This window comes from Plasmopara halstedii, assembly GCF_900000015.1.
Source record: "Plasmopara halstedii genome assembly, contig: Scaffold_208, whole genome shotgun sequence".
Lineage (NCBI taxonomy): Eukaryota > Oomycota > Peronosporomycetes > Peronosporales > Peronosporaceae > Plasmopara > Plasmopara halstedii.
The window spans coordinates 409,413-419,684 of NW_020187129.1; the positions used below are offsets into that span (position 1 = coordinate 409,413).

The window sequence follows — 10,272 nt, forward strand, 5'->3', positions numbered from 1 at the left end:
TAGTATATTTAGGAAATCTTAACTTTTTAAAGCAGGATAAAAAAATAAATATAAATCAGTTCTGGATTTTAAACCGAAGAGTCAATTAGCCTTTGGAAGGCAAAAATCACTCTTGGAGTAAGCGGATTGCGATCCGCTAACTCTTACTTGTTCTAAGTATAGAACGAAAGTTCGGTGACCTACAATCACTTCCTCAAGCGCTAAGCTACGGCAGCCCCGCTGCAGTCTTATTAAGACTCGGTCGTCTAATTGACGACAAATGCTATCAGATGCAATGGGGCTGTCCCCCACCTCGCACATAAAAGCTTAAACTCTTCGAGTCCGCGAGAGTTTATGCACAGAGAATGTGTTCGCATGCACCATCCAGGTGCTGAGCTCAAATCCTCTTCAAAACCTCGCAAATAGTTTACTCTCGTTCCAGAGCGATACAGTTTAAGATTATGAGTACGAAATATATCCGTGATATTATCCATCATAATACCCCCGTGCAATGCATAGCGTGAAGCTAGTCCCACGGAACTAGCTGCTACGGAGTCTTGTTTTTCTCATCCGCACCGAGTGCTTATCATGATACTTATTTTATGGTATTTCCTCCACCTTGGTAATTCAGATCGTCTTTTAAGTCCAAGGGTACTCACCATATATTTATGCTATTATCATGACGGATGTGTATGTTAAGCTCAATCAAAGGAATGGACAAGATTGGCATTTTACGAAGCTTGTTCATTGTCCGAAAAAAATATTTTACATGAGACCTAAGTAGACATCATAAAAAATTTTGTTGAAGCTTCCGTACTTTGTCGAATATAAACCGTACTCTGTTATTTGGACAGCAAGACTAAGGGAGAGAAAGAAAAGGATCGAGTAGCTAAATCATAGCCATGCCTGGAGACGGTTACGATCGTCACATTACGATCTTCTCGCCCGAAGGACGTCTTTATCAGATAGGTGTGCTTCCTACAGCTCAATGTAATTGACTGCGCCCGTGCATAGAGCTCACAAGTCTTATAACTTTGCAGAGTACGCGTTTCGTGCCGCCAAAGAATCCACGCTAACATCGGTGGCTGTACGCGGCAAAGACAGCGCTGTATTCGTGACGCAGAAGAAAGTTCAGGTAAATTTGTTTATATTTTCAGTATTGCAGTGCAGCTATTAAACGCTGAATCCGTTGTTGTTACAGGATAAGCTTATTGAACCTGACTCGGTCACCAATGTATTCCGTATCACGCCCGAAATCGGCTGTTTGATGACGGGTCTCTACGGTCAGTAGTATGTACTTCACAAGATTTTCGACACTTGATTAGCTGACCGACCATTGTCGTTTCATTAGCCGACTCGAAAGCGCAGGTGCAGCGTCTGCGCTTTGAAGCGCACGAGTTTGAGAACAAGTTCGGGTACAAGATCCCTTGTCACGTGCTGGCTAAGCGTATTGCCGATGTGGCACAAGTGTACACTCAGCATGCGTCCATGCGTGCGTTTGGCGTCATCACGATGCTCATTAGTGTGGACGACGAAAAGGGTCCGCAGCTCTTCAAAATCGACCCGGCCGGTCATTTTTGGGGATACAAGGCCACGTCTGCGGGTGTTAAAGAGCAGGAGGCCCAGAATTACCTTGAAAAGAAGATAAAGGCTAATCCATCTATGGATTACGAGACGACGCTTCACACAGCGATCACGTGTCTCCAGACGGTACTATCGGCAGACTTTCGTCCTAATGAAATTGAAGTGGGCGTCATTTTGGAGGGCCACCGGTTCCGTAAACTAACCGAGGATGAGATTGAGATGCATTTGACTGCCATCAGCGAGCGTGATTAATAGCTGCGTGAGAGAAATATTGCACTTGAAACGTTTTTCATTCTATTGCCTTTAGCACTTCATTTTTCATTTAAGATTGAGTAATTTGAAGCGATAAATTGTAACGGACAGCACACACATGAGGCGTCGCATCGCGCAGATTAGTAGACTTGCTTTATAAAGCTTACTATTGCAGCCTTACAGAAGATAGATTTCACGCCATGGATTCTACTTCAAGCATGCCCGCGCTGCCAAATAAGTCGATCGTCCACTTCATCACGAACAATTATGGCTGGACATTTAATTTAATCACGACTCATTTAATGTGGTGGATCGTGGGTTTTCCAATCGCGCTCGAATATGGCTACTCCAGTGACGCGTATGACGGTAAAGGGGCGTTACCTTCGGGTCCCGAAGGTTCTGGAGTGTACATTGTTACGCTATTTGTCTGCGCTCTTTGCACTGTCGTCTATATCACGCGCTTAGCCTCATATTTTGACTGGTTTAGCCCTCCTGCTGCCAAGGAGCACACGGAATGATAGGAGTAAAATACGCACACAAATAAAAAAGAACTCGATTTTATTACCATTTTTCGCTTTAGTTATCCCTTAAAACACATCTTCAATTGTCTTCACTGCTAGTTACACCAGTTTTCTTAACATTCCTGGGGTTAATGTGCTTCGTCGATTCTCACGTGGAGACGAACTCGCGATGCCGTTACGAGTCAGATCCCCAGGACCCATGGACTGGCGTCTTGTCGACTTGATCTGACGTACGGGGGCCCCAAGCTCGCATTGGCTGACCTTTTGAGCAAAACGCATGCTACACAATGACTCATCCAGTGACGCGTACGTCGGCGACAGGTTTGCCATCATCAATGTTTTTCCTTCTCCTGAAAGTGCCGGCTGCAAAGCATACGTAAGCTTACTATTGCGATACGGCACATGAGAGGACTTTTTTGCAAGCGCTTGAAACACATCAGCCAAAGCACTTAGACTCTTATTTATGGCTTGAGCCTCCTTCAACCGCTCTCCAGTAGCACGTGAGCGACTGAGACGCTCACTACCAGCGAGATCAACCAGACTCAAAGTCCCTTCAACCTCAGTGTTTTGCGCTTCATTGTATCCACGAATCTTCAAAGCGAAGATGCTATGGCTTCGAGAAGAATGCGCATTCATGTCTGTTCGGTCCACTGAGCGATTGCATGCCGCCAGGTTCACAATTTCGTCTACTTGCTCTGCAGCTTGATCGAAATCGATATATACTTCAGTAAGTCCATCTACGTAATTTCGACCGCGATTGTCCGTGCGAATGTTGTGCTTTACGTCTGAGCCATTGTTCATAGAAAGCAAGTCACGGATAGTTTCATTGTAAATCTCGTAAAAAGTTACCATGAGCGAAAAGTTCCACCCCATGGCCGTCAATTCTTCACAGCAATTTATAATGTGGTCAATCGATCGCGGAATAATGCCGCGCATCTGAGCCTTTCCGCTACCTTGCATCGTGTGAGTTTTGCCAGATCCAGTTTGGCCATAGGCAAAAATGCAAACATTGTACCCATCCATTGCTGACTGAATGAACTGGGACACATCCTTGAATACAACTTCTTGAGAGTCTGATTGACCGTAAATTTTGTCAAATGCAAATGTGTGCGGAGTTTCTACATTTGTCGTGATTGATGAAGCAAATGTATCACACATGATGGCCGACTCAGGGTTCTCTGCGACGGCTTCCGGACCATCAGAACGCAGGAACGGGCGCAAACGAACATGAACACGAATATTGCCTCGGAGCTCTTGAATCGTATTGTGCAGTTTACGGCGCATTAATTCCCCTTCCGTAATCTTCGACTGCAGCTCATCAATCAGATTGTCTTTTTCTAAAAGCTCTCGCCGAGCTTCAAGAAGATCATTCGTGAGTTCTTGGATACGCTGAAAACTTCTTTCAGTATCAGCTTGTGGCGTCACACTATTGTTACAGCCAGTCGCTGATACGCTTGTGCCACTACTGCCGTATGACTCAAGGTGATGTTTAGGCTCGCTTTTGCGTATCAAACGATTTTGATCCTGAAGAAGTTTTATCTCACCCGCCAGCGAAATGTTTCGTTTTTCATGTTGCACCTGCATTTCTTCCATCTTGGCTTCATACGTCGTTTGCAGAGCCACCATCTGTGCGTACAAGGCTGTATTTTCCACCGTCAGCTGTTCTACATTAACTTGGAACTGCTCTCGACGATTCTTTTCATCTTCAAACTTTGCCTCCATGGCTGTCAGCTTGTCCTGCAACAAGTTTCTCTCCGCTACCATCGACTTTGATGCTCGCACGCGATCGCCATTCTCAGTTTTAAGACTAGACGCCTTTGACTTCATAATGTTTATTGTCTCATTCAAGCGAACGATAGTATTGTTCGCCTGGGACAAATCCTCTGTCAGATTACGGTTTTGCTTGGCCAGATCAGTAGTTTTCTCCCAAAAACTATGCGCACTAGACGATCGTTCGTCGTCATCCTCCATCTGCTGCTTAAAGAAATCCCGCTCCGATCGTGTGGCATCCAAATCCAACTCCATTTGTCGAATTTGCTGATTGAGATTTATGTTGAGCTCTTGGATAGCCTTCAGCTCATCGTCTTTCCCATGTAGCGTTTCCGTAACTAAACGAGAGCTAGAAAGCACAGACGCCGAAGAGCGCTCCCGTTCTTGCGCTAATGCCTGCTCGTGTTCGACAAGCTGTTCAGCAAAACGTGTCCGCCACTTATCTTCTATCTTGTCAGTTGCCTTCTTTAGAACGTTCCGCACATAGGCTGATAACGGTGAATCCTCCTGCATTGCAAGCTGAAAATCTTGACGCTGGCGATCAGCTTCTTGACTGGAATGTCTCGGAAAAATATTCTGGGAAGAGCTTGTAGACGCAGTTTCTGTATCCGACAAGGGTCTGGATAATGATCCGTCGCCATTAATATCGTCAAATTCAAGCTCTGATTGAATTCCTTCCGTTTGTTTGGTGTTCTGTAATCGCAGCAAATCCGAAAGCCGTTCAATCTCTGCCTTCGAAGCGTCCACGTACTCATTAACATCAAGGGTCCTCCTCTCAAGAGTTTCGCAGCACCGCATTAAACCTTGACTGTGTGTAGTTAATCGACGCAATCCCGCCTTTAGTAACATTGTTTCCTCTTTTCGTGCCTTCAAATTAGCTGTTGTTAGTGCCATACTGGACGACGACGAAGATACATACGACAACAATTCCTGCACACCCTTTTCAGTCACCTCGTGATCCTCCTTCAGTGCCATCACAGCCTGTTCGCTAAGCGTAAAATCTTCAGGAACCACCGTCAGATCTGGAGCAGCAGTTGGCCAAATCTTGTGCGTCATCGATTGAATTGGCGCGAATAAACTAGTGCTTTTGCGTGCGCCATTTCTCGATGAAACACCCAATCTAGACGACATTCTCGCTGTTGGCGCAGAGAGGACCAATGTCGACGAGGTAGACGATGAGACCGACGACGACGACTGCGAGCCAAAGCTATTGCGTCTCTCCTCCATAGTATCTCCAACCAGCTCATGAAGCGTCTTTTTACCGTCGCTTTTAGGTGGTTTGTTTTTCGATCTCGTCAATGAAGACACACTCACCACACTGCCTGCGTTACTGCACAAGCTGCTATTACTTATCGTTCTATTGAGACCGCTGCCTCCGTCAGAGCGAATACGCGTGAATGCAGAAGGCACACATCGAGTCTCCAGAGTTGGCAAGTGCTCGTTCTCTGCGGCAGCCTGTGGTGTCATGTCACTGGCGATGCCCACGCGCTCCACCTTCTTGTTCAAAGCGCGCGGTGTGATTCTTGAAGTGATCCCGAGTTTGTTAGTTGCATTGGGTGACGGAGAAGGCGTTGTATTCGCGCTCTTTCGCCTTCCGGGCGTGGGAATTCGCGAGATCTTAGTGGGTGTCTGCATTTTGTAGCTGGGAACGCTTTTTGAAGTGGAGATGACGAGGGGCGACCTGACACTCTCATCAATCGACTTGTAGTCACTCAATCTTTCTTCTGCCTCACTCACCGCATCGGAAAGCTGTAGATCTTGCTCAGATAGATACTCGGGTGCAGGCTCAGGTGTGTCTACAGATGTGTTCACACCCACTGCATCAAGCTCAGACATAATGGATCTAGCAATGTTTCTATATGATGATTACCGACTCTTCGGCACGTATTATTGGAGGGTGATCTACTTGGTGGACTCCGTGCGGCTTCAGACCGCACGACAGAAAAGAAGAACGTTCTTACTTTCCCAACAGAAGTCCAAGCCTTAATGGCACATGACGTTTGATTGTTTAAACTGGATAGAAACATTCCGAATACAAATCATACGTGTTTTTCGGATTGACGTCATTAAGCTTCGTATTGTGTCGATTTATCAGAATAGAGCACACTTAAACGCGACGTCACAGATCATTTCGTACATTGTAGCAAAATTTCATACTCTCTAATGTAGCTAGATCTCCGTTGTCGCTACAGGTCTACATCGCGGATGTAGCGATTTCCTTCCGATTCCTTAATTTCCGCTCTATCCAGCAAACAAACCCGTCAGCAGAATTTAACACGAATTTATATAAACAGCCAGCATATACCTATATCTGCCCATAGTCAAGACCGTTCGATTGCCTCCTTTGTCCGGCTCAAGCGGAGTCGTTGGTAAATGTTCCTGTTGATTGTTGCTCTCTCTGGTCGCAAGTGCGACCGCCGCTGTGCTCATACCAAAGCGACGATTGACACCCAGCGCTAATTTTTTGTCGATGACACGGATACACGCATCGCACACGCGGCAGTCCACGTCAGCTAGACTGTTCGGGGTGATCTCCTGCTAGTACGCAGAACACGCCGATCAATAAGTGTTCTCATTTTGGCACCTTCAAGTCCAGCGTAAAAGAACTCGCCTTATATATAAATTTAGTGCGACTACCAGAGCAGCTATCACAAACGACGGCCCCACATCGACGGCAGTGGTGGCGACGGATCCAAAAGCCAAATTCAGTGCGGCAGAGCATACATGTGTCTACTGAAATGTCAGGCACCCATTGTCCATCGCCCTGTATAACTAAATGATTAAAATATTTACGTAATATACAAGACGAAGATTACTCGAGAACCATGTGCTTTCGCCAGGAGCTGTCGAGTGGGTCTTTCGCGTTTGACTTCAATATCGGCGGCATCGCGTCCTTTGTCATGGTTTTAGGAAATATGTTTGTCCATTCTAAAATTTTAGAAATGATGTGAGTCACATCATTTACGTGTACTCAATATTTTTCGATTTTGTTCACTACATTTTCTGCTTTTTAAGGGCGCTACCAACCTGTGCGCTTGTGTGGAATTCACGATCGCCAGCATCGCCAAGACCGGGCAAGATATAGCCATCCTGGCGAACAGCACAGCTAGCGGTCAACAATTGCAGCCAAATAAATACTTACAGAAAATTTCATACCTCACTAAGCTCATCGTCAATTGCAGCCAGAAAAATCTCCACTCCCGGATTCTTAGCGCAAACCTCTTGCAGACCCTGCTTAGAAGCAATCGCACTCACAACTTTAATTTTCTTGACGCCCCAAGTCTTAAGAACGGCCAGTGTCGCAACAATCGTGCCAGCTAAGATGACAACGTCCGCAAATTAGAAGCCGTGCTTCATAAATACGTCGGCTACTCACCGGTGGCGATGACAGGTTCGAGGATTATTGCAACGTCTACGTCACACTCCTTCGGGAGCTTATTATAATATTGAACTGGCAGCAATGATTGTTTGTTTCGATACATTCCTGTGAAACAGTATGAGGTGTTAGTCTTATCAGCACTAGTAATCATTACAAAATAAGTTCGACTTTACCAATGTGGTGCACTGAAGCGTTCGGCAGAATGTCGAGCATTGGATCTACCTACATCATCGATTGCGGAATCAGCTTAGCGATTCCACTACTGAGAATATAATCATACCATTCCCAATCCTGCGCGAAGAATTGGCACAAGTGCCACATTTGTTGACAATTCAGCGCCCTGGTGATCGCCTTTCGGAGTTTTTATCTGTTTTGGAATCGTCTCCAAGTCGTCAGTCGCATCATACCTGCGTCATCAATCGTTATACCATAAACATGTCTTCCTCAGAGTGATGCAATCCTCACCCAAGGTAGAAAGTCACTTCTCGCAGCAGATAGCGGAAGGCGCGACAGTCAGTGCGCTCGTCGCGCAGCTTGGTCAGCTTATGACGCAACACTGGGTGCGTGGCGCACCAGACCTTACTTTCTTCAGCGAGCCCGTACTTCTTGTTATCCACACGCATGTCTGCCTTCATTTGTCCTTAAGCGGCAAGTTAGATACTAAAAGAAATTGGGTGGGCAACTCAACCTAGCTTTTAACCAATCAGAGCTCAAAGAAAAATCAAGACTTCAACATTGCATTTAAGAAGCATGTCTACCACTCCGTCTCGTGGAAATCCTTGAGGAATTTACCAGCGATCGGTTTGTTTGAAGTGCATCCTACAAAAATTGGGTCCAGCACGCGAGCGGCTGCATCGATTTCATCAATAGGCGTTTGGAAATTGTGCGCCTGCGCGTGAGCATGAGCTTTCGGCAATGGATTCTCGTCATTAATCCAGCCAGTATCAACACTATTCATATAGATGCTCCGCTTGCTTAAATCTTCTGCGCACGTGCGAGTCATCATGTTTAAAGCAGCTTTAGCCATATTTGTGTGCGGATGGTTTGGTGTCTTGTAGCGGTAAAATTTGCCCTCCATGGCGCTTACGTTAACAATGAATTTCTTGTCGGTGATCCCACTTTTTTCTAAAAGAGGCACCAAACGATTGTTCATGATGAAAGGCGCTAACGTGTTGATCGCAAACACCTCGGCTACTTCTGGAGTGGCAATTTCGCCTATGCGCAACAGCCAAGAGTTGTGCGAGCGAAGGTCGACCTGCTGCCCATTCACATCCACCATACCATCAGGAAAGGCTCCAACATTATCATCAGATGAGTCTTCGCCAGCGATCATGGGCACTTGGGACTTCAGTGCAGATGACATGACAATGGTATTGCCTGTAGTGATTGAGTTTTTAGCGTCTGACGTCACAGGAAGAGCGAGTGATGTGATGTGCATCTCGAACTCTCGCTGATGGTTCATCAACAACTGTATCTCCTTGGTGCTTGCCTCCAGCGTCCTTGTTTCCTTCTCCACAAGCGGCTTATAGTATGTTGGCGGACGACGGACGGTCTGACACGCGTTGTGCACAATAATATCCAGACGTGGATAACGACTTATGACAAAATCGCAGAATTGCTCTAGATGCACTAAATCACGAAAGTCAATGCCAAAAATTTGAAGACGATCCTTGAATGTCTCGTATTCCGGGTGCTTTACAAATCGCTCCGTTGCATCTTTTGGAAAACGGGTTGTAACAATGACAGCAGCTCCTGCAAGCAGCAATTTAATAGCAACCTGAAATCCAATCTTTACACGAGCACCCGTGACAAGAGCTATCTTGCCTCGCAGATTCGCAGTCTGAAAGCGTTTGGAAAAGTTGAGCTCCGCACAACGCGGGCAAAGCTGATCATAAAAGTGGTGAATCTTATCGAAATGAGTTTTGCATGTGTAGCATGAACGGAATCCCAGCAGAGCACTCATTTCATCTTTATCAGCTGCCGCTTTGGCGTTACAAGCATTCTGTGCATCGTTCGTACAAAGCTTTTGTAATTCCGAGTTATGACCATCACTTAATAAATTAGTGGATTGGCACACATCTTCACCGGCCACGCCATCTGCAATCATCGGTAAAGCCTTAGTATCGTCTTTACCCTGCTGCAAGAGCGAATCAAGCTTAGCGATGCGCTCTCTACGCAGCGTCGAACTATTGATGTGGTGACGGTCGTGCATCTTTCGTTGGTTGTAACGTGCACGCTTCTCTTCGCGAATCGCTTTGTCTTCTAAATATTTTTTGCGGCCAACTCCACCAAACTTGCGGCATTCCATGTATTCAGATACAGGTGCCAGCTTTTTACGCATTTCGCGCATGTTGTGCTGCTCAAGAAGCTCCTTGCGCTTGCTCAGCACCTCAAGCACCTTGTAGGTGCTGCAGATTTCTTCTTCTGTAAACGGCATTTCCTCCACCATAACCGGAACCTCATTTGGTATGGCGGCGTCCATTGACTTTGTTGGAATGGTTGAAAACCCTGCGTACGATATATGATTTATATCGCCGTTATAACTGCATAAAACGAAGTAGATTCGTGTTTCACATCCGTTTTAATTCTGAAGTATCGCTTATTAGTATGCCTGTTCATAGCTATCAATCATACCGATATTTAACATGCAAATTGGCAGATGCGAAACGTATTGGATACAAAACGTAAACTAGCCACTCGAGTATTTCTGCGTCTCGCTATTCTCACATCTATGTTGGAAATGCACCTGGAACCCAGGTGCGGCTTGCATGTGACCCACACGCAACC

The 10,272-nt window shown here is 45.9% G+C and overlaps 6 protein-coding genes across 6 annotated transcripts; 2 read left to right on the forward strand and 4 right to left on the reverse strand.

Annotated features, from left to right (window-relative positions):
* Positions 1-881: 881 nt before the first annotated feature.
* On the forward strand, positions 882-1,815 carry PHALS_03081 (proteasome subunit alpha type-6; the record flags this gene model as incomplete). Its single annotated transcript, XM_024721757.1, has 4 exons — positions 882-948; positions 1,020-1,114; positions 1,181-1,262; positions 1,331-1,815. 4 exons carry the CDS (start codon positions 882-884, stop codon positions 1,813-1,815), a joined length of 729 nt encoding a protein of 242 aa, XP_024572902.1.
* A 200-nt stretch (positions 1,816-2,015) lies between these two features.
* Positions 2,016-2,333, forward strand: PHALS_03082 (uncharacterized protein; the record flags this gene model as incomplete). Its single annotated transcript, XM_024721758.1, has 1 exon — positions 2,016-2,333. One exon carries the CDS (start codon positions 2,016-2,018, stop codon positions 2,331-2,333), a length of 318 nt encoding a protein of 105 aa, XP_024572903.1.
* Positions 2,334-2,435: 102 nt separating this feature from the next.
* PHALS_03083 (kinesin-like protein) lies at positions 2,436-5,942 on the reverse strand (the record flags this gene model as incomplete). Its single annotated transcript, XM_024721760.1, has 2 exons — positions 2,436-5,242; positions 5,369-5,942. The coding sequence occupies 2 exons, from the start codon at positions 5,940-5,942 to the stop codon at positions 2,436-2,438; spliced, it is 3,381 nt and encodes a 1,126-aa protein (XP_024572904.1).
* A 350-nt stretch (positions 5,943-6,292) lies between these two features.
* On the reverse strand, positions 6,293-6,933 carry PHALS_03084 (and ph domain-containing protein 6; the record flags this gene model as incomplete). Its single annotated transcript, XM_024721761.1, has 4 exons — positions 6,293-6,347; positions 6,412-6,641; positions 6,718-6,870; positions 6,931-6,933. 4 exons carry the CDS (start codon positions 6,931-6,933, stop codon positions 6,293-6,295), a joined length of 441 nt encoding a protein of 146 aa, XP_024572905.1.
* A 71-nt stretch (positions 6,934-7,004) lies between these two features.
* PHALS_03085 (uracil phosphoribosyltransferase) lies at positions 7,005-8,120 on the reverse strand (the record flags this gene model as incomplete). The annotated part of the gene is made up of 7 exons (XM_024721762.1): positions 7,005-7,034; positions 7,134-7,196; positions 7,263-7,423; positions 7,483-7,590; positions 7,659-7,707; positions 7,766-7,892; positions 7,951-8,120. The coding sequence occupies 7 exons, from the start codon at positions 8,118-8,120 to the stop codon at positions 7,005-7,007; spliced, it is 708 nt and encodes a 235-aa protein (XP_024572906.1).
* A 119-nt stretch (positions 8,121-8,239) lies between these two features.
* PHALS_03086 (short chain dehydrogenase reductase family oxidoreductase) lies at positions 8,240-9,967 on the reverse strand (the record flags this gene model as incomplete). The annotated part of the gene is made up of 1 exon (XM_024721763.1): positions 8,240-9,967. The coding sequence occupies one exon, from the start codon at positions 9,965-9,967 to the stop codon at positions 8,240-8,242; it is 1,728 nt and encodes a 575-aa protein (XP_024572907.1).
* Between the last annotated feature and the right edge of the window lie 305 nt (positions 9,968-10,272).